Below are 24,170 nucleotides of genomic sequence, written 5' to 3' on the forward strand. Positions count from 1 at the left end.
AGTTCACCCTTGCGTAAAGTTGATTCAGTAAATGCAGAAAAATGGAAGAAACATTGGTGAATATTTGGTGAAAATAAAATCAAGGCTTAAGAGCTATGGATTGGTTAAGTGTTGAATTTGTGACGTCAAATGCGATCTGCTCCCCCTTTGGTCTGTGATATAATTCCATAAATTGCCATTTACTCTGGAAATTGTGAATGATTCCAGTTGTGCATTCATTTCATCATCAGAAGCATCATCATGTACCTGCTTATATAAGATAATTTCTTCAGGCAAATGGGAATTTATGGTATTAAATTTATGACATGTGGGGCAGCTGCTCACATATTTCTTTGCAAATTCAAATTTTAAGACATAACTTTGATTCTTTCATGATTTTTTCCCCATTTTTCTGCTTTTATTGAAACACCTTTATTTTCAGGGTAAAATTACCCAGTGAGTGCTGAGAATGATGGTACCAAAAAGATTGACCCATTTTTTATATATTTTGATTGTAATGAAGACCATGAGCGTGATTTGTTAATTGTGCAGTATGGGAGCTTCTCGGTGTAAAGTTTTAATAAGAAAGTGTGAACGTTGTGTGTGTGTGTGCATGCAGTTGTGGCACCAAGGGGGGAGAAGACATTGCCCAGTTCCCCCCCCCCCCTGCTTGTAATTTTGATACATTTACAAAAGAAAATGCTGTTTCATGCATCCTATTCAAACTGTTAAAGAGATTTGTTCTTCTAAACTGTTGTGTGGGGGTGTGTTGTGTGTGTGTGTGGGGGGGGGGGGGGGTCTTATCCATCTATCAATGAATGATCTGTCTGTCCATCTTTCAAGGCACTTGTACAAATTTTTTTTTTTGTGAGCTGGATGAGAGGCAGGAGATAACGTGGGTGATGTGTGAGAATGAGTGAAAAAAAATGTACCCGGTATATTAGAGGGTCATAGAGATATCTACAAATAACTAGGATATATGAGGGCCTGGGGCCCCCTGGGCCTACCGTACCAGCCCATGCAGTTTGTTAATTAAGAAGCATATTGAATCACAAGGTCTCCCCCATCCGTTCATTATATGATAAATCATGACAAGTTCAAAGGGGCAGGGTTAGGCCCATAAAATACTAGTAGGGTAGGACAGAGATTCTGAACATCAAACTCGTATTTTTTTATTTTTTTTTATGTTAGTCTAATTTCTAGTCCCTTGAATTGGGAAAAAGGGTATATATGCATGCCAGTTATAATGCCAGTTATAATAATGCAACATGATACTTTGAGTTCTTAATTTTGTAAGCAATAAAATCATACACAAAATACACAAGTACTACAACTATACTAGGCAACATAATATTCTTCACAACATTGAGAGCCTCATCTCGTCGCGTCTCGACCGCAAGAAGACTAGTCCGTAGTCGACCTATCGCTAGCGCGTCCCTCGATCGTCAAGACAACGCAGGTTGCAGACAGTTGTTGGATCTGACTTGCCTGAATTCCATAACAGCTGGCGATAACCACAATCATCAGGAATTCTTTTGTTTTTTACCATGTCTTGCAACGCCTTACGCATCATCGTAGATTTGAACATTGAAGCAGTAAGAATCTTCTTGTTTTCTTTGCGTTGTTTTCCTCATCCCTCTGGCTCTGCATGCCATGGCCTGAAAATACATTGTCCCACCTGTTGACCTTTGTGTATGTGTAACTTTCAGAGTAGTTTTCACTAGTCTAGACTCTTCTAGGACTAGGGCTAGCTTATATAAAAGACAGTAGGCCTAGTTGCAGCAAACAATTATTTCATGAGAATGTCTTTAAAACCCAGGTTTATGTTTTAATTGTCAAAATATTGTTTTACATCTAAAGTTAGATTTTTAAAAATTCAAATTAATGTAGCCTAGGCCTAACGTCCATGGCCATGCGCAGTGAGTCGCCATCGGCAGTCTTCAACCTTCAATTTTGCAACCAAAAAAAAAAATTCTTACCCAAATCTTTGTATGACTATGTATGAGATGAAAGTATCCACAAATCCTTTGAAATATATGATAAATTTTTCTCCTGAAATTGCTACAGTTTTTAGTAGGGACGGTAGTAAGAACATCATGAGACATGAATTACACACTTCCGGAACGGCGACACAATGATGGGTATATTTTGAGTCGCCGATTCGAAAAATCCAATACATTTACTACACAGACATATCGCGCATGCGCACACACACGCACCGATCGTACACAAAAGTGCATTGACTCAGCTGCATTGTTGAAACCTCTCCATGGGTTAAGATATACGTTGAGTCGCCAACCCCTCTTATTTTGATAACAGTTGTCACCCCCACCTTCAAAATGAAATGATCGTGAGCATTTTTTTATAATCGATATTTTGATACCAAATATTGGTAACTTGAGCGGGCAGTTTTGGAAACATCGATTGCTTAGTGTGGGCGTCTCAAATCGTCGCCCGAGAAAAATGGCAGCTTAAATTCGCACCGTACGGACCAAGTTTGCAAGTCTGACTTTGACTGCGCTTAACTCCTTTGTCTTTTGCTGGATCTTTTAACCAAACGTTGCAGCATTTCAGGGAATTACTGAGGATTAATATCAGATGCCACAAGACACTTTTCAACATTGCAAAAGATTTCTAGAACCATTGTAGTCAGGCAGTGACAGGTGAGTGGCGCAACAGTAAAAAAATTGCACATGGCGACTCACTGTGCATGGACGTTAAACTTATCTTTGTAAAATCATGAAATCTTAGCTCAGATAATTCTGATGATCACTTACACAGAAAATCATATGTGGGACTGTATGGTTGGAACTACCCCTTATCGACCACCTAATTTTTTAAGCATCGTATCTGCGAAAATATTTATTAGTTTTTACCCAGTTTTTGTCTCATTTGTGCAGAAAATTGGGCAGATCAGATTCCCATGTTTTGTTTCCATCGGCGACTCCGATTCAATCCGTGTATATATCGGCGAACAACAAATACCGTAAGACGACTTTAAATTTGCTCATTTCCACCCTTTGTAAACCGACCACCCGTGATACCACTCATGGGATCAATGCATCTCGCGTGCGAAGGATTCATATGCACATGGTGCACGCGAATCTTTCACACACTTTTTACTAAAATAACTATGCCATTCCTTTTTAAATAATGTTTCTAATTGTGCTATGACACTTACCGAACCATATGGATCGTTTCTTGACTTCTCTTTGGTGTGTTTTTTAATAAAATAAAAGCATTTTCTCGTGATCTTCACGTAGATGCCGCAGTATGATCGTGGGTATCAACTTTTGCCTAAAGAGGGCGCACGATATTATTCACAAGACGTTTGTTTACGATCTGCAGCTTGCACTGCTAGCTGCATTTTAGACGCTCAGCATTATTTTCCTGTTTCTGTTTTTTTTTTTTTTTTTTTGCTGTCAAGCGGTATTTTCGATTGTAGTGCCATCAGCGATGATGAAATGTAAAGAGTCGCCTTGAAATGAAGAAAAATTGTGTCACATTAATTCGTTAGTTTGTTTCCTATTTTTTTGCCCTTTTTCTTCTTCCTCATCTATGATCAAAGGTGAATACCTTTTTTTGATATCTGTTCTAAAAGCTGGACATTTTAAATATTTTGTTCAAATAAATAAATCAACAGGATAGTAATCAAAATGCGATAGAGCTGCCCGAGCTGAAAATTCTGATGATACAAGGACTTGAAAATAAAACATTCTGAGCACTTTTTATAACCATGATGAGGAGACCTATATGTATATATATATATATATATATATATATATATGTATATGAAATAAGCTAACACGAAAAAAATACGTTTTGGGGACTGTTAAATAAGAATTCATGAGTGGGATAGGTAACTATCTATTCTATTCTTGTTCGTTTTCTATTATTATTTTGTGTGTTGTGTTTATTTTTCTTGAAGCACCAAAAGGTGGACATGTCCGATAAAATATATTAACGAAGTCATGCACCATTATTATCATAAGCTAACGGATCAAAATGCGAGCGTGAAACGTGAGCTTCTTTTTTTCTTAATTCAGTCTTAACGATACTTTTTCATCATATTTTAAAGGTGAATCTCATGATTCAAAATGATAAATGCTTGTCGCACGGGCAGAAATAGCGGGACCAACGGTTATTTTCAATATTCCGAACTGCATTCTGGACGTTGTATAAGCACCTTTGTATAACAATTAAAAGGGTAGGCCTATTTACCTTACAAATTATGCGAGCGCTGAACTTTTGGACATTTAATCCTCAACAAATGGACATTCTAAGCATTTTAAAAATATGAACAACATCATAACTGTCACTTACAAAAATGATGCCAGCGCGAAGCTCGCACTTATAATTTTTGATATTGATGACAGGACTGTATCTAAATGAAAAATAATGCGAGGGCATTTGCGCTTAAGATTTAAATTTGGGATTTGAAAAGTCCGACAGATAACCTATACTTTTAAAAAAGGAATGACATCCAGAATTCAAGTGCAAAGCGCCAGTAGATTTATGTTGAAGTTAGACCTAGAACAGGGACGTTGAACCTTTATAATCATGAAAAAGATGGTAGTTTTATAAATAAAACATGGAAGTCTAATTTTGTTTTAGTGTTAATATTCAGATCTTCAAACTTGACATTTTCCTATCCCCTTCATCATTCTCTCTCTCCCTTTCCCAATTTTCGTTCTCCCTTCTTTTCTTCTCTCCCTTTCCCTTCCCTTTTTCGCTTTTCCTTTCCTTTCCCTTCTTTTCTTTCCTTTCTCCCTCCCCTACTCTTTCTCACTCTTTCCATTTTTTCTTTCCCTCTCCCTTCCCCTCTTCCTTTCCTTTGTTTAATTTCTTTCTATTTTATGGTCTCCTTTTCCCTCTCTCTCCTCTACCTTTCCCCCTCCCTTGATCTGTCTTTTCTTGTCTCTCTTTCCCTTTCCCGCCCCCTCCATTCCCTTTCTCGCTTTTCCTTTCCCTTCTTTTCTTTCCTTTCTCCCTCCCCTACTGTTTTCTCGCTCTTTCCATTTTTCTTTTCCCCTCCCTTTCCCTCTTCTTTCCCCTCTTCCTTTCCTTTGTTTTCTTTCTATTTTATGGTCTCCTTTTCCCTCTCTCTCCTCTACCTTTCCCCCTCCCCTTTTCCTTTCCCTTTCCCTCTCCTTTTTTGTGCAAACATTAACACGAAAATCTTGCTTCCTACACACACACACACAAACGCCCGCAATCTAACACACGTAATGCGAAACAATCGGGACATTATCATTTTGTTCATATATATATATATATATAATCACAAAAGGTTTAGTAAATGCCGTAAAAATAAAATCGTAGATTTTAAAAGGAGCATATATATATATATATATTGTATATTTTCTCAATGAACATTTTCATCTATTTAAAGCTTTGAAAATTAATAAACAACGATTCCATAGGCGAAATCTCAATGATCATTAGGAAGGTACTTTACCCATTTTCATTTTATGTCATTGTGATTATTCCATACTAAGGCAACATATTGTGGATATAAAAATACGTGAAGGAAATGTTCCTCTTCTGTTTTATACTTTAACAGAAAACATTTTGTTCAACCAAATTATGATTTGTATTTCCAAATTCCATGTAGTATTTTCATTGGAAAATCTCTTAAAGGTCAAGTGCACCCCAGAAAAAAAATGTTTGAATAAATAGAGAATTATGAAACAAGACTAACGCTGAAAACTTCATCAAAATCAGATGTAAAATAAGAAAGTTATGACATATTAAAGTTTCGCTTATTTATCACAAAACAATTACATGCACAATTCATTGATATCTAAATGAGAGAGTCAATAATGTCACTCACTATTTCTCTTTTATTGTTCGAATTATACAATATTTCAATTCTCACGACTTTGACCAAATAGGACCCTCTTTAAGTATATACATGAGAATGAGATGCAACCTGTTGATTTTTGGTACAATTTCCTATTATGCGCCGACGACTAGAATCGAGAATGTTCGATAGGAAAAATTCGCATTTCGATTTTTGTTTGCGTAATTTCCACCGCAGTATGAAGGATGACTAAGGACGGACCGAGCGAAGTATCCTGGTTGAGATTTGGAGGTAAGCGATAAAAACACCTTTATCAAAAATTTCTAATTCATTTTAAAAATGAACTAAATCATACGATCAAGATTAACATAGTGGAAAAATATTGAAAGATTTGGCGTTTCATAGTCCCTCACATTCGTGTGATGAATGAAAACGTCAAAATGCACTATGAAATCACATGCGTTGTGCGAGGTTAGTATACTAACCTCGCATGTTGTGTGAGTGCCGTGATACACTAAGTTTACGGCCGATTCTTGTCGCAGTGGCGGAATATTTTGACTCTTCCAAATCAGTTCTATGAATGATCAGTAGAGGCGCACGGCCAATATTGGAGACTGTCTCCAATGTGGGAGATTATCTCCAATATCAGAGACTTTTGTAAAGAATTTGGGTATCCAATTTCAGAGACAGTCTCCAGTTTTGGAGACCAATTTCCTTTGTTTACATTTGCTGCTAAAGGATTACCTTGGCGGCAAATAAAAATGTGTTATTGTGATAAGCAGATTCCTCATGAAAAATTTCCCCCTTTCACCGTCTACTTTTGTTTTGATAAGGATTTTTGTTGTCAATCACACACAAAACAAATGGGCTTTTGACCTCAGTGAGACAAAATTTTGGGTGGAAAAAATCATGCTTTTGTTGGTGTTGTTTCTTTTGTCCTTTTGCAAAGCAAGTCTCCAATGTGGGAGATTGTCTCCCCTATTGGAGAGAGTCTCCCATATTGGCCGTGCGCCTCTACTGATGATGTCAACATGCTAAATGATCGTCTCACTACTTCCACTGCGAGCTCCGGCACATGATTCGACGATTGACGACAGATGTTTTGTTCTAAAGCCGTTTCCTATCGGATTTCTTGGTATGAACAACTGTTTTTCGGCAGGGTTCGGGTCTAGTTAAAATAATTGTGATAAATTCTACTAAATTTTTACCTTTTCCCCCTTTTTCTTTCGTAAAATAAATTCTTACTGTTCCTGTGGACACTGCGCCTACTCTCCCGCTCGTATCGTTTGCAATACGCAATAATTTTAATGCACGCAAGGTGGCCAGTTTCAAAAGAGGTGGTCGATATGTGGTGGTCTCACTATACTATTAATATTGCTTCGAAAAATAAATACCCGACATTTGATGGAATTCCATGCTTATTTTGCTCATTTCTCAGCAATTAAGCATATTGATCCAGAGCTATTTGGCACATTTTTTTTAATTTATACATGTCATGCAAACACTTTGGGGGTAATTTCATTGCCAATCATTGCATTGGTACTCAGGGTACTTGGATTCTGTGTGAACTCATTTTGAGATCATTGCCACAACTGGTATTCATCTTAATTCATTGCTTATCAATTGGATTTATTCATTGTTCCGCAGGTGACCTGTCCCGGTGTGGTCCTGAAAGACCGTCAGGATGTATACCTGAGTGTGTGTATGCTGGGATTCCAGAAGAGGACTTTGTGTCTCCCTCCATTCTTCCCGCTCCTGTTCCATCAGAAGTTCAGATTTGAAAGGGTGAGAAAGAGGCATGGTTATCTGAGAATGTACTTCTGTCAACACATTTTATTTTCACTGAAGACACACCTGTTTAATGCTTCTTAGTGTTTCATTATTAGTAGAGCACTTATAGACTTCTGATAAAGTGAGTGTTTAGTGCTCCATTTATGATTATTATTAATTACCTTTAAATACTTAAATATTTCTCATTGCATATTTCTCCCCTTTTTTTGTTTCATTGTGTAGTGTGGATTTGGTACATTATAAATAAATGCTACTGTGGCAAGTTGGTATTCTCTGTTCTGTGCTAAAAATAGGCAGCATAGGATTTTTGCAATCAGTGCTTTGCAACTTCATTGATACACCATTTTATTGATTGTGAAGCATATTCTTGATTTGAAAAATTGTTTCTTATAGCCTTATTACATGTTTGTTACCTTCTCATTCATAGACCTATGCAAACTGTGGTGACCCGGCACACTTGGCCCACGTTCTTCAGTTTGAGGATGTCTTGATTGAACTGATTCAACTAGACGAAGATTTCAATCAAGATGGGACGGTTCTGGCCTTTTACCAGCTCTCAACCAGAGATTTCCTCTATCCAGAGGACTCGATGCTCCCCCGCTACGCCGAGTCCGATCGGGAGGTGCTCATGAACAAGAAGATTTGGTTTACGGTGAGTGATATAGATAGGGACATATGCTGTGCTCTGGGCAGTGATTGGGGATTTCCAGGGCTCTTTTGAGCATTATGTAGGCAAATTCGCCCTGAGCCCCCATGTTCATTCTTTTTTTCTGGGGAAGTTTAAAAAAAAAAGTTTGACTGAAAATCATACGGGGGCATCACTGTTTAGTGGTTAAGACATTCGTCTTTCAATCTGAGGGACGTGCGTTCGATTCCCAGCCAAGGTATGTTTTCCTTCAGCAAGAAATTTACCCACATTGTACTGCACCCAACCCAGGTGAGGTAAATGGGGACCGGCAAGAATTAATTCTTCAAAAAGCTGTGAGCACCAGAATCAGTAGACTAGCTTAGCAGGGCTATTATAGGAGCGCGTGAAGCACCTAACAAGGTGGATATGTCCTCTATACAAATTCTTTATTATTTATACTTAATTTCCCTGCTGCCTTTGGTATACCTATAGTATGACCACATTTGTCAGGTCATTCTCATGAGATGCAAACTATCATGTATAAATAAATGTATAAATCCATTTCCACATTCTTTTAAATCCTTTTCCTGAATCCAAAAGTTATACAAAAAGTTGAAATTACAGAAACTCTTGAAATTTTAGTAGGCTTTGACAGAAATGTTCGGTAACAATTCATTACAACTTTTTACAGAAAAAGGGTTCTTTCTGTTTATAAACTTCTTTTTTACAAACCCACCGGGTATGGAAACCTGGGTCCTGTTTTCAATAATTAATTATTGCATAATTTCAATTAAGATTTTACCATTAGCCAATCAAAACCCTTGATTCCAGCAGCTTTTACCCAATCATCACAATTTGCTAGTAAAAAAAGTAATTCTTAATTTTTTCCATTTATAGGTTTCATGAAATGACACCCTTTAGGTGCCTGTACATATCTTAGATGCAAATTAGCCAATCAGAGTCGACAGATTCATTATCAATCTGGTTAACATCATCTTTCTGTTCTTAAATTTCTCTTTATCTTCTTAATATCTGAGTAGGGCCTTTCACCGAAGCTGGAGTTTTCATGTAAGACCACCATCCAAGACACGGGCACTCCAGCCTTAGATTATTACAGAGATCGCGTGGCCGAGCTTGAAGACACCAATGAGGATTATGTCGTTGTTACGCCAAGCAAGACGAGGGGAAGGAAGAAAAAGAGTCTCAAACGGTAAGATATAGCATTAGTTTGTGTTTATTGGGTTATGGATCAAGTGGAAGCATTGCGGTGTTGCAACACTTGTCAAAGGATGTATTGTAGTATGGTGGTTCTGAATCATACCTTGTGAAGAGAAGGTTGTGTGTTGGAAGCCTGCCTTGACACACTAGCGTCTTTTGGCAAGGCATCAATCTACACTTTCAGTTGGCACTCTCCCCCAGATGCCCGATGGGTATCCATTATTATACAAATAGCGAATAGGCATGAGTGTGATGGTGCGAGATTTCGCTCTAATCAACTCGTTGAATAGAGAGTCTCTTTCACCGAATGCGAAATCTCGCACCATTGCACGAATAAGAATATTCGCTATTTGTGTTGTACAACGCCTCGGAATCTAGCGAAATATGAAAAAACATGATTTTTTCCCTGCAGTAATCTATGAAAAGGGAGAGAAATATTAAAAGCGAAAAGTAAAATCCCACAATCGCACATGACCTTTGGGCAGCATTGCGCATTTAGCCAGCAGGCTATACGTGTATTGCACCTTCAATCTTACTGAGCGCAATGAATTAAATCGTATTGTGACGTCACCTCCTAAAGCCGTGCAACTGTACATTTTGGATGGTACGTCGTGCATGCAACGGTACGAAGGATTGACATTCAGTATCTCATGTGCTCGCGTACAACAAGTTAAGTAGGCGTGCATTATGTGAGATCCAATAAAGTACATGGATATGTACATGTATTTGTAGCATTTGAGTTTTGGAGATCTTCTTGACTGCTCCCCAGGGAGTGGGGTAGTGCATACATGGAATATGCGCAAGACGGAATTCAGTGACAAAGGTATATGACATCTGTAAACTGATTTGAACAATGTTCCATTGTATTAAACAATACAAAATGGGAAATCATTGTTTTATCGACTAAATTAAAATTGGAAAAAAAAAGTAAAGGCCTCCAATTGGTCATTGACATTTTGTCATTAATTGCAAGCCTGTTTATGAGTCCCAGAATCCTGTATAAAAAACAAGACAAATTTAATAAAGAAGATTTGTAGATCAATGCAAAATACTTGTTATTGATTGCATTTTTGTGAAATATTTACTGTAGAACCAAGAGTTATGAAGCACCAACCATCTCATCGACAATGAAGGCATCGGTGATGAATACTTCAGGGATCGAAGATAGACCACCATTTATCATCAAAAGGGTAAGCCATTCTTTGCTGTCTGATCATGGCATTTTTTCATGGACTGAAGGAGTTGCCATCCATTGTGACAAATGAAATCCAACGCAATTTCTAAATGTAAGCTTTTGATAGGTTTAAAATCAGGTTTCTTTTGATTCTTTGGATTGTGATTGATTGCAAGTATATATGCGGTAGGCCTCGGGAGCAGGGTAATTAGCTGAAAGTTATGTTGTGGATGCCAACACTGAATCCCCCTTGAAGTGTGAAAAAGGCATGAATGAAGTGCATTTCTGCTCATTCTTTTTTTTTGGGTCACTTGTAGAAAGACACTCATAACCGAGCTACCTCACCATACAGAGCAAGGTCCCCATCACCACGGCGACCTGCATCAGCCCCGCCCAATCGACCGAGAACACCCATCTCATTCAGAACAGGTCCCCCTGAAATCACTGGAAACTCATCTGGTAAGACAGCTTCGAATTCATCATACAGTATAAGCTTCAGAAGTGTATTGGTTCTGACTCTCGCCTTGTTATTAGAGGGTCAAATTCTACTGCAGTGGTACTCACTGTCCATTTGTTGGAGTGTCAATTAATCCATTTTCTTTAGACACCAGAAATTGTTCGTCATCTAAAAATGAAAAAAAAATAGCCAGAAAAATTTATTATTATTATTATAAGAGCGTCCTGGCCCAATGGATAAGTCTTCTGACTTTGAAACAGAGGGTCGTGGGTTCGAATCCCAGCCATGGCGTAATCTTCTTCAGCAAGAAATTTATCCACGTTGTGCTGCACTCAACCCAGGTGAGGTGAATGGGTACCCAGCAGGATTAATTCCTTGAATGCATGAGCGCTGAAAGGCAGCTCGAGCTAAACCGGGGTAATAGTAATAATAACAACGTGCATCGGAATATAATTTCTTGATGGATGGCGCCATATAAATGCCTATTATTATTGTTATTGAATTTGGCATTTCAAGAGGATAGAGGATACAGAGTTACAAACAAGTCGGTGAGAAGAAAAATGACAGTGTCATGGTGAAGGATAAATATAGTAGGACCTGGATGAGAGTTTGAGATGCTGCCTGGGTATGGAAATGGTTTACTCAATAACTGTAACCATTCATTTGTAATGGCTGATATTTTAATCCTTACTCAGAAGTTTCATTTCAATATTTCTTACCCACATACATATAAGTTTAATTTTACATTTTCATATATTTTGAAAATCTGAATTAGAGTACATCTCTGAAGCTGACTGTCGTATCTGTAGGATATATCAGCGTTACTTTGGAAGACGTTACTGGGGCCATAAAAAATACTTCCATCCTAACAATGGCATCAAATTCACATCATCAGAGGTAAGATGGATTTTCTAAACAACAAATAGATTAAATGACAAATTTATATGACTCCATACAATTTCAGGGTTCCGAGCCCATCAGGGAAATTTAACTTTTTTCCAGCCAGGGAAAAATCAGGGAATTTGATAAAAAATAGTTTAAATCAGGGAATAATGCCTCAAATGAGGGAAGAAATCAGGGAATTTTGATCAGCCCAAAAGTTGAAAGCATGGTAGTCAGTCAGACTGTTATATTTTGTTGCATATCAAATCAACTTCCATTGAATGACTGGTTATAGTGGTACTGATTAGTTTTACATTATTGTTTTTATACTGAAAATACATGTAATTCAGTGCAACAACTTTTATAGAAAACATGCGAAACCTGGAATGGGTTTAAATAATTATCAAGGAATTTTTAAATTTCACCCGGGATAAATCAGGGAATTTTGTTTTCTTGAAAAGCTGGGAACCCTGAATGTTAATCGGGTAAAATTGCCAATATATTTTTTAAAAAATAGTATGAAAGCCAAAGGGTCTTTTTTTTTCTTGAAGCACATAGGCCTGTATTCAGAACTCTGGTAAACACGTGCTTCTCAATTATGAACACACCCTGCATGATTTATTGCCTTTATTATTATATGTCTGGCGATTTGAAATTACCTTCATGTAATAAAGTAACCTCCTTCATATAATGAATAAGTTAATTCAAGTTTGAATTTAAATATTATGAATATAATAAAGATGTAGATGCTTTTATTTATTATTGTTTACAAGTGCCAACCAATGAATGTCTAATTTAGTTATACGGACAAACCATACTACTGCAAGTATTTTGAAATGAAATATAACAACAAAATGAACATATACATGTATGTACAATGATTATAGTTACACAGTTAAGTCTTCTAATACCGTGCAAGGGAGGCAAGGAAATTGGTCTTTGTGAGCAGGTTGGCTTTAGGAACACGTTCCTGCAATGTATGTTCCAATGGAGAAAGCTGTTCAAAGGAAACTTAAATTGCGGTCTTTATAGACAGGTGGTCTCTCTGTATAGATGGCTGCTAAAGCAGGTTTGACGATATATATATTTTTTTAATGCAGCAAATGCGGAATACATTAAGAGATGAAGAGTTAGAGAGAATCCTGAGTACCAGAGTAACAGATGTCGATATGGAGAGTTCAGAAGGTGAGGAGATTACTGTTTACATCAAGAATTTAGGATTGTGATTAATGAGGAATTCACCATCATTATAATTTACAGCATCAGCAGAATCATTGGGAGCAGCGTAATCATTACCATCATCGTTATCATCACCATCATCAACATCATCATCATCACCACCACCACCATCATCACCATCTTCATTTTAATCATCATCATCATCATCAATCACCATCGTGATCATCATCACCGTCATCATCATCATCACCGTCATCATCATCATCATCATCACCACCACCATCACCACCATCATCATCACCACCATCATCTTCACCATCATCATCATCATCATCATCATCATCATATCATCATCATCACCATCTCCACCATCACCATCATCATCAACATCATCATCTTCATCATCATCACCATCATCATCATCACCATCACCATCATCATCAACATCATCATCTTCATCATCATAACCATCACCATCATCATCATCATCACCATCTTCATTGTAGTCATCATCATCATTACTAATCATCATCATCATCATCATCATCATCATCATCATCATCATCATCATCATCATCATCATCATCATCATCATCATCATCATCATCATCATCATCATCATCATCATCATCATCATCATCATCATCATCATCATCATCATCATCATCATCATCATCATCATCATCATCATCATCATCATCATCATCATCATCATCACCACCACCACCACCACCACCACCACCACCACCACCACCATCATCATCATCACCATCATGATCATCATCACCTTCATGATCATGATTATCATGATCATGATCATCATCATCATCATCATCATCATCATCACCATCTTCACCATCATCATCATCACCATCATTATCATAATTGTTGTTACACTCCTCCTTAGCGCGCCCTTTAGAAAGTTAAAACATCAACTTTAATTTTTTAAATCCCAACCACCACCTACCCATTTTGTTATATCTCTGTTGCTCAAACTGTTGTGCTCAAAGAAGAGCTTTTGTACCAAAACATGCATTCTTATTGCAGGACATTACGCAGTCATGAAATTCAAATAAAAACACAAGATATAGCAAAGATGAAAGAAGAGTCATAACATTCATAAATTGCTTTTCAGAAAACGTATTAACTAAAAGAGAATTACGGCATTAATATAATGTCACCCCAGAAACTTACTGCTGCTTCCATCTTTCATAATCATCATCATCCTCTTAAATCTTTAATGTCATTATTACATGTTCTGATACAGTAATTGTTAATTGAGTAATTAATTCAAGTTCACACAATCAGAATTTTATAGTCCACTCACTCCACTGTGTGCTTGCTGTAATTTACTGAACATTATTTTGTATTCACCTGCTTCTTGATAGATCTGATAGATTCTATGAATGGCCTATCAGTGTCCCTACCACCGGTTCCAGGACCCGCTGTAGACTACGCTCGTCTTCCCTACTCTCCACGGCTCTCCCGTTCACCCCGCCTTTCAAGGTCCAGATCTAGATCGCCACGCCTGTCACGGTCCAGGTCCAGGTCTCTGAGTCCATCAAGGAGATATGCCCGTTCTCGTTCACGGTCCATGAGTCCTATCTTAGCAAGACCATCCCTTCGGCAACGGTTAAGTCCTAGACCAGGATCTCCTTCTCATGCAGATCTCATACACCATAGAGTACAGAGAGCCCTGGATAGTAATTATGTAAGTTTTCATTGTTTGATTCTGACAATGTGTTATAAACATTAACTTTTTCATGTATAATACGTGGGCCCCGTCTTACAAAGAGTTACAAGTGATCCAATCAATCGCAATTCTATGGAAATCCAGTATTGTCATATTATTTTCTACAAGAAATTTTGAAAATGTCCTTTGTAAACAAAAAGAAGTAAACTTAATTTTCAAGATAACCATGGATGTACATGTATGAATCATAATATAAAAATATTTTTAACAAACATGCATTGCAGATGTTGACATTCCTGGCTTTCCATAGTTGTGATTCATTGGATCAATCGCAACTCTTTGTAAGATGGGGTCCTGTTTACTAGTATATAATTACAACTGAAATTTGAAGGAGAAATCAACCCTGACTTTAAGATGGTTTTTAGTAACTAATACCAACAGACTTAGAAATATGTATAAGTGAAAGATTTACATAATCTGTCAAAAATTGTGATTTTGAAAGTTTTTATTTTGTGACATCAAATGTGTCCAATTGCCTCACACATCATCTGATATTGACTCTTGAATTCTCATATTTTGTAAAATATGAGTAGTAATATTTTCCCACATGAGCAAGACTGAAATAATGTGTCTGCTATCGCACTTAATCCACAGGGAAAATTGTTTCCAATTTTCAAAATAAATGGCATTTTATGGCATTTATGTTGCAAGACCTATCTGGGGAAGCTGCTTACATGTGATGTCACAGATTTAAAACTTAAAAAATCAATAACTATGTCATTTTTTTCTGGATTTCTGCTAAATCTTTTGATGTTTCTGTGTTTTTTGATGCATGATTCTTGTTTCGTTGACCATCAGTTTTGTGATTTGATTTCCTATCCATTATTCGTTCAACATTGATCTGTTTAATTTGATCCTCCTTGTTCTAACATCAATCATTCACTTTTATGATTACTGGAAAAATTAACATTTTTCATGACCTTCATTCAACCTTTGACCTTTGAATTGTTGCCTATTGTTTTGTTTTCATATAGTTGGATGATTCTGATAGTTCAGTGACCTCAGAAGAAGCACTTGGTGCCCTAAGGTCATCTCTTAACGGCAGCTCTTTAAGCAGCTTTAGGTATTCATCCCTGTATTGATCACTGTTGGTTCACATTTTTTGTGAGGTTTGTTTTATGATTTTCACATCTTCTTGTTTCTAATGCACTTAACTTTACATTTTGTTGTCTGGCTGGCAGAGCAGTGGTTGGTTGTGCGAGCTTGGCGATTTTCAATTCCTGTGTGTCCGACATTTAGGGCATGAGCTCAAGTGCGCTCTATATGGATGTAAGAAAAGAGATATATACAGTCAAACCAGCTTTGGCTCCGCCAGTATACCGTGTGAGTAAAAACACCTCACAAATCCCCATGTTAAGGAAAAATATTTCACAAATGCGTAATCATTGTATATGGATGGAAGAGTATCTTCTCCTGATTATTTTGATACCATATTTATGTGGTATGTCTTCACGCTTGGATAATCATTAGGTATTCTTTGCAGTGATGTACATTTTGACTTGCACCAGAGTAAGGCATGACAGCAATGAATGAACCCCGATGCCAATGATTTCATAATCCTACATGAGTTAGTAAATATATTTGCAAATCCCTTCTCAATGAAATTAACTTGAGAATTGATACTAAAAAGTGTTTATTATTATTATTAAACAATTATAATGTAAATTATTGAAAAGATGTTTTGTAATGGATGTTAATGCAACTGTCGAAGGATTATGACACCACTGAATTCTTGATTCATCCATTGCAGCCATGCGTTACTTTGGCGTAAATCAAAATTTACATCACTGCAAAGAATATCTCCTGATCATCCAAGCACTAACACATACCTCATAAATATGGTATCAAATTATTTGGAGAACATACTCCTTCAGGTCATATAATATAATTATATGTTCAGGAAATAATTTTTTCTTTAATTGGGGATTTGTTAGGTGTCATTTTTTTTTGACCACCTGTCTCTAAAGACTACAGTTGGAAATGATGCATGCATACATGCATCCTATGGACCTGTCTGCCAGCCAGGCAACATTTTTTTCTTTTCTTTTGATTTTTGAAGCTAAAATGATTTTCATATTTTCACCAAGCTGCTCATAACCCACAATACATTGCTAGGCAAGGGTTGCTGTAATGTGCCTTGTCATTTAGCTGGCATTAAAAATGGAAATTAAGAAATTTGCTTACCTGAAAGAGTAACTCTTTTCCTACCCACTGGCAAAATATGCATCAATTGATTTGTATCAATATTTATGTCATTTCTGTTGGAAATAAATCTGAATCTGAAATCTGAATCTATGCCTTTGTGAAAGTCAACCCGAATGAGATGCAATGATTTGTTTTTGGTTCTGTAACATTAAGTTGTAGTTACAACTAATAATAATCTCCATTGAGATTTATTGTGTCTCTTTATGTTGCACCACCCAGGACTGATGCACGCTTCATACTTGAATGAACATTAAACTCGAGGGACATTGATTTTCCATTTAAAAAAAATGTTTTTTTCATTTTTGAAAACATGTTATTGTTTCAGACTTGATCTAAACTGGAAATTCTGTTTTGTCACAGAAAATATATGCAGCATGAATACAAATATTGTTTTGCAAAAATGAATGTTCACATGAAAAGTTAAGAACCAAAACAGATTTTCCAATTTGAGACAATGGTATGCCTGTCCCTAAAACTCCAAACCAAACTCTCTCTTTATCTTGCGAATCCCTCTGACAATCTTACTTCAAATTAGATAGTTATGTTGGCCATTGTTTGATAACGTTTGAAAAGTTAATAGCAAACTTTGATATAGCCTTGGTCATTTTTTGATAGCGTTTGAAAAGTTAATTGCAAACTTTGATATAGCCTGCTCTTTGAAAGTGTTGAATCTCCACATTCATATTGACTGTAATTTGGGGTTTTTGAGCTGGGTGATGAGATTCTATTTTGTTGAATACCTATTTTGTTTGTTTTGTTTTGTGTTTGCATTTTAATTTCTGACACTAGGCTAAGGAAGCTGATTGAATGCACCTCTAGTGGAATCAGCAATAATGCTGACATGATTAGATGACAAAATTTTGCATTTCTTATAAAATCTTTTTCCAATTTGAATTTTGATTATATGGTAACAGTATGGATTGTAACATCATTTATCAAAATAACATGTTTGAAGAATTCATTCTAATTTTTATGCAAATATTTTGAAGGGTCATTGTTGAGACCACAAATCCTTGTATCTTAAACAATTAAAATGATATGGAAAGTAATCTTGTTTTGTATGTACTGCCATTATTTTGCCCCTTAAAGATAAATATCAGTTTTGGTAATGATCTCAAAATGAGGTCGAACAGAATCCAATAAAATGACCACCAAAGTCTTTGTATTTATAAATGAAAAATATGTGCCAAATGGTTCAAGAAAAAAAATGTGTAATTGCTGAGAAATGAGCAAAATAACCACGGGAATCCATGAAATGTTGGGCATTTTCCGAACAATATTAATACACTGTCCCACATATGCCTTTTTGTGTTAGTGATCGCCAGAATTACCGGTTTTCAGCCACGATTTCATGATTTCACAAAGATAAGTTTATTTCAATGTCCCAGATCTAGGTCTATCATTATATGGTGGCATTTAACCTTGATTTTATAGACTTTCTCAAGAAATAATTGTTTGCTGTAACTATACTTTCCTTTACCTTTACCTTTAAAAAATAAGGAAAAGCAGAGAAAGAGGAGAAAGCATACAAAGCTGGAAATACAAGTTCTGAGCTACATGTTAGCGTACGAGAGAGGAAAAATCAACCTGGGTGTTGTTTTATTTGTTCATAAGATACATATCACTCCACATCCCACATGTCCCTCTGAGGTTGCTGCCAACGGTCAATAATTCACACAATACACTTTGACGTGATTGTATATGTCTGCATTTGGATTGTTTGTGTCGCAGCATATGATAGAAAGTTTATCTAATGATAATAATGATGTTAGGCAGTTATTTAGCGCCATCTATCTAGAAATCTATCTATCACTCATAATTTATTCTCTGATATAATTATTTGTATTTTGCTATGTTGATTCTTACAGTATATCAACAGACTTAGGAGATGGTCATCACCTGTCTACCATGAGTTCTAAGATGTGTGGCAAGACCCACCGTCAACTCTTTGAGGAATCACTAGCAAGGATCTATCGCAGGCTACACAAGAAGATTAAGAACAGTACCTACTAGTATTACCAGTCAAGCACCAAGAAATGATGTACATCTGGACCCTGGCTTACATAAAGTTGTGACTGATCCAATCAACCACAACTATGGATAGCCAGCAATGCCAGTATCTGAAATGCATGTTTGTCCAAAATATTTTATACATATGATGTGTATTCATGCATTCTTTGTTTTCTGGAAAATTCAGTGTGCTCCTCTTTGTTTACTCAGGACATTGTGGAAATTTCCGTGAGGAAAAATTATGACAATGGTGGATTTCCATACAGTTGAGGTTGGTCTGATCAATTGCAACCCTTTTTAAGACAGAGCCCTGGGGCCCGTCTTACAAAGAGTCACGATTGCTCCAATCAATCGTAACTCTAGGGAAATCCATCAGTGTCGTAATTTTTTTCTACAGGAAATTTGCAAAATGTCCTTTGTAAACAAAGCGAACACACCAAATTGTCAAGAAATCGATGAATTTACGAATATACATCATATCTAGAAAAATTTTGATCAAGCATGCATTTTATATGTTGACTTTGCTGGCTTTCCATAGTTGCGATTGATCGTAACTCTATGTAAGACAGTCCCCTAGACGTTTATACTGTGATATCTTCATGTCAGTCATGGCAACATTGAGATATCCATGTCAAGGATGCAGGTTTTCTTCAACTTTGTAAAATTAGAAAAGGCATCACTGGCCTTTCCTTGGTGACAACATCATATCGATTGTTAGAAATGAAAAAATAATTTGTTGATATAAAAAAGCAATATGACGAATCTAGGCCCTGTAGCATAAAGCTTAATGAGTGATTGCAAGACTGATTTTTATGATTGATCATAAAGAATATTTAATGTTATTGATCATAGAAATAAGCCCTACACTTGTTACGAAGCCTTATGTTAAAGGGCTCCTTAATAAATTGCCTGTGCCAAATGAAATATTGCTGTCACTGGAGGTGATAACTGATCAGTCATAATGGGTGTTGCAAGAAAATATTTGCAATCAATCGCAAATATTCTGTTGCAATTTTTCAATGAATAAGGAAATTTTAGCTGTAACAAATCAGATTACACTATTTGTTGCAAGGAACAGTTCAGCAATCAATCACAAATTTATAATTAATTACAAGAGATATGATTGATTTAAGGAGTGAAAATAGACTTGCAATTGATCACAAGTTTCTTGCAACGCCCCATTAGTAGCACAATTGCTTTTGTGAAAAGTCACTTAATTTGAATGATTTTTTTCTTCTTTTAATTGATGTCCTCTCTGAATCCAAGCTCTCTGTATTGAGTTGTTCAGATCTGATGCAACAAAACTTAACGTTTTCATATTGTGAATTCTGGCCTCAGAAAGTGCTCCAAGATTGCATGGCAAGCAAATGACGACATTATTTTTCTTTGGTGCCATGGCTCATGTTATTTGACTTAATGATTTTATTATTACATCATGAGACTTTAGCCAGATTCTGGAAAGATAATATTTCAACCCTAAAAGGACTGGGGGGATGATGGCCTCTCCTCGACGCTTCGCGTGATATTTCAGAAATGAAAAAAGATAGCGCCGCAAAATTTTGTATGACTTTTTTCTTTGAAGTCTTGCGCAACTTTTGAGACCAAATTCGGGACATACGGGTAAAGCATTGCGACGTCACATTACTTTTTATGAGACAATGTCATGCCGAAAATGGCTCATTTTAATTGTGTACAAAGTCTATGGGAGATGAAATTCATAAAAGGGTGATTATTTTTTGTTCTAATCGGTCTGCTTAATTAATTTAGGATTTAATTTAGTTGTTAAATGGTCTAATAATTTCCATTGAAAAAAACAATGAAAAGCAAAATATGAAAAAACAAAGAAATACATGAGGAAAAAATTGGCTTTCGCAACTTTTCTTTGTGGAAACCTTTGAATTAGATTACAAAGATGAGATCTGCAAAAAAAGAATAAAATTTGAAGTGAAATTGGGTGTTAAATATGGAAATAATGTTTTTCTTGATTAAATTTGCAAATTTTATTTATAATAAACAAAAATTATTTTCAGAATTTTAAAAAATACTATCTTGTAGTTTATGTGGTAAGGTATGTGCATGACATCGCGATTGCGTGAACGGTGGCCGAGATCAGAGGGGGGGGGGGGGCTATCATGGCCCCCCCCCCCCCCCCGTCCTCAATACATCTCAAATAGCCCAGTCCTTTTTGGATTAAGTGATTTCCACAGTAACCATTATTCTGCATTTACCCCCATTATTCCTCATGCTGCTCTTAAATTGCAATCAATATTCTTTCTTTTAAAACTGAAATTGAAACAGTAATTGCTGTTACATAATCATATTGCAGGGCAATTGATATTTGAATGAAATAATTTGGAATTGTAAATGTATATATGGTACTGTTTTTTTTTTTTTATATACATTGTAGAAAGTTCATTTTTAAAGATATTCATATTTAGCCAGGCTGGTCCATTTGGGAAGTAAACTAGATATATACATGTATACCTTTTAGATGAAAGCAACATAAAGGAAAAAGATAATAATGGTCGCATATATAATTTTACCAATTACTGATTAAAATAAGGAGGCAACTTGGAAGGTAATACTTCCCAAGTAATTTTTTAAGGAAAGGGCTGATTATCGCAGCTGAATAGACATCTTTGGCCCATACAGGACAATTCAAACACAACTCTTAAAAAAATTAAATATCAGTCACAGATGCTTGGTTTTAAATGTTTTTAAATGAAGTTGATTTTTTTATTTTTGGAATTGCATTTAATTCAGACTAGGGTCCAGATGGGCATTTGGCTTCTTTGCCATATTGTGTACAGTACCGTACTCATTTTTATGAAAAAAAGAAATTTTTCAGTAAATGTGCAACTATAAATATGAGATGAAATGATTGAAAAGAGAAAAAGATCTCCCAATATATGTAGAATGACACCTGGGCCGTGTTACATAAAAGTTAGTATTATAGTAACTTTGCCATTTAATGGTAACAATGCTAATCAACCAATCAGAATCAAGGATATCAGGGAAGCTACCATTGGATGGCAAAGTTCCTATAAGCGTAACTTTTATACAATGGGGCCTAGGTGAATAACAAAAAACTTAAGGAAACGTACTGACCATCAAATTCAGAAGAAATTTATATTATGAATACATATAGAGTGACTGTGTTCATATAGAATTAAAAAAATTGAGTACATCTGGGTCCCCTCAACACAAAGGATAGCAATTGGTCGTACGCTTGATTTTCACGTTTGATTGTACATTGTGGTCAATGCAATCAATCCTAAAGGTATTCTTCTATGATGATTGCTAAGCTTTGTGTTACGGGGCTCCTGAATAAAAAATAAATACAATTCTCAATCGTACATGGACCAAATCAAAATGGCAATACGCTCAAGCCATAGAGTATATTCATTAATTTCAATTAAATTGATATTTACGTGGCATTTCTTATATTTTCTTTTAGATCATTGTTGTAGGACTCTAGTTTCTGTTAATGATATTGAAACAGTAAGAAAGCAGCTGTATATAACTGTATAACTGAATATTGACAGTTAATATTGTGTGCTTTATTATGAAAATTTTATTTTCTTTTACATTTTGATACTTTTTTTCACTGTACAACACACATCACACATATACAAAACACACGTGAAACTGTTGAGGATTAAAAGAAAAAATTAGAGCAATGTGTGTAGAATTCTTGTTTATGGGATATGGTGTGATGCATTACATAATATCAAGTATAGATTCAGAGAATGTAGGCTTGCAGGGAATACACTTTTGAGAATCCTCTGTAAAATGTTTTATTTTCTGTGTGTCTTTCTTAGATGGTCTGTTTATATAATATATTCTGTGACATTACAGCCAGAATTTGTGTGATAAAGTTAACTTTGTAGATTTATCAAACTAGAACTTAGGTAAGGAAAGGAGTGTGTACAATTTGAAAGTAAAACAATATCTAGTAAATGTTGCCTCTCTGTTATTGAATCAGAGTTTATTATAAATCTGTATTTAGAAATATTGTTTCTGGATAAGCTTCATTAATTAAACTGAAAATAATGATGTGATATTTTCAGTGATGATGCAGCCTATGGTAGAAACATGAGACAAAATTAACAAATTAAATATGCTTTCGCACATAAGCTGGTGGAGTGCCTGAACTAGTAGCTAACCATAGCTGTAGTCTTTGACTAGATGTCTCCTTCCAACAAAAGTTATGAAATTTGTATTAATTAACTTGATTTCTACAAATAAGAATGCATGATTGACTAAGAATAGATGTGATTTGATATGAAATGAGTATGAAATTATTTACTAAAACAGAATCCTTTTCTGGGGCGTTTTTGAACGTGAGGTTTATCACAACAAGTTCCAAGATGCTTGAAAAGGGAAACGTAGGCTGTTTCATACTGATTTTATGGGAATGAAAAATGGCAAACGATGTAGTACAGTTAGGTCCATGCTTATATATCTGATTTTAAGGTAAGATAAAGATATCCCCTTTGTAAGACTGCTTTATATTCTTTTGCCTTATTCAGACAAGATGTTTCAAAACTCACTACAGCAAAGCTGAGCTGCAAGTTGTGTCAAGTCAAAGATATATGATGCCTAAAGTCCGTGAGGTGGGATACCTTTGTCTGAAAAAAAATCTTTGCTAAAATGCAATGTCGGAAAAAAAGAGGCTATTTATATTATTTATTTAGACTGCCATTTTGAGGTACGGTACTATGCTTTGTGAGATATATAAAACTAGTAATGCTGTGTTAATGCCAAATGTAATATTTCTCAACAATTATTGGAGGCAAAATATGGAAAATAGTGTACCCAATCCATATAGGCTTTTATCCATGAAATCAAATGAAATTTGAAAAAGATGGAATTTCATACCATGCAAATATATAGACAATTATATCAAATGAGTTAATGAATAAATTGAAATTGACTTTCTTTGATTTTGTGTCGATTTTTTTTTTTGGTATTGTTCCAAGCTTATTTGATAGCTATTTTTTAAAACATGAGAGTGTGCATGTAAACACAGAAGGATAAAAAGAAGAAAAGAATCAAGACAAAACAGATGGCAGATAAGAAAAAGAGAGC

The 24,170-nt window shown here is 35.8% G+C and overlaps 1 protein-coding gene across 2 annotated transcripts; it reads left to right on the top strand.

Annotated features, from left to right (window-relative positions):
• Positions 1 to 1,112: 1,112 nt before the first annotated feature.
• Positions 1,113 to 23,740, top strand: LOC129270771 (spermatogenesis-associated protein 6-like). 2 transcript variants are annotated; one of them, XM_064106605.1, is made up of 11 exons: positions 1,113 to 1,574; positions 7,430 to 7,567; positions 8,001 to 8,225; positions 9,242 to 9,411; positions 10,510 to 10,609; positions 10,911 to 11,052; positions 11,826 to 11,947; positions 13,033 to 13,117; positions 14,500 to 14,822; positions 15,839 to 15,973; positions 18,938 to 23,740. In XM_064106605.1, the coding sequence occupies exons 1-10, from the start codon at positions 1,527 to 1,529 to the stop codon at positions 15,944 to 15,946; spliced, it is 1,461 nt and encodes a 486-aa protein (XP_063962675.1). In that variant the 5' UTR covers positions 1,113 to 1,526; the 3' UTR covers positions 15,947 to 15,973; positions 18,938 to 23,740. The 2 variants fall into 2 exon arrangements, with proteins under 2 accessions (XP_063962675.1, XP_063962674.1); XM_064106604.1 differs by having other exon boundaries at positions 1,379 to 1,574; positions 15,839 to 15,927.
• Positions 23,741 to 24,170: the final 430 nt, after the last annotated feature.

This window comes from Lytechinus pictus, chromosome 11 (genome assembly GCF_037042905.1).
Source record: "Lytechinus pictus isolate F3 Inbred chromosome 11, Lp3.0, whole genome shotgun sequence".
Taxonomy (NCBI): Eukaryota; Metazoa; Echinodermata; class Echinoidea; order Temnopleuroida; family Toxopneustidae; genus Lytechinus; species Lytechinus pictus.

Coding starts and splice junctions, on each gene's coding strand:
- LOC129270771 (XM_064106604.1), top strand. CDS start 1,527: ATGTCTTGCAACGCCTTACGCATCATCGTAGATTTGAACATTGAAGCA. Junction 10,610..10,910: donor CACCATTTATCATCAAAAGG/GTAAGCCATTCT, acceptor GGTCACTTGTAG/AAAGACACTCATAACCGAGC. Junction 11,948..13,032: donor TCAAATTCACATCATCAGAG/GTAAGATGGATT, acceptor TTTTTAATGCAG/CAAATGCGGAATACATTAAG.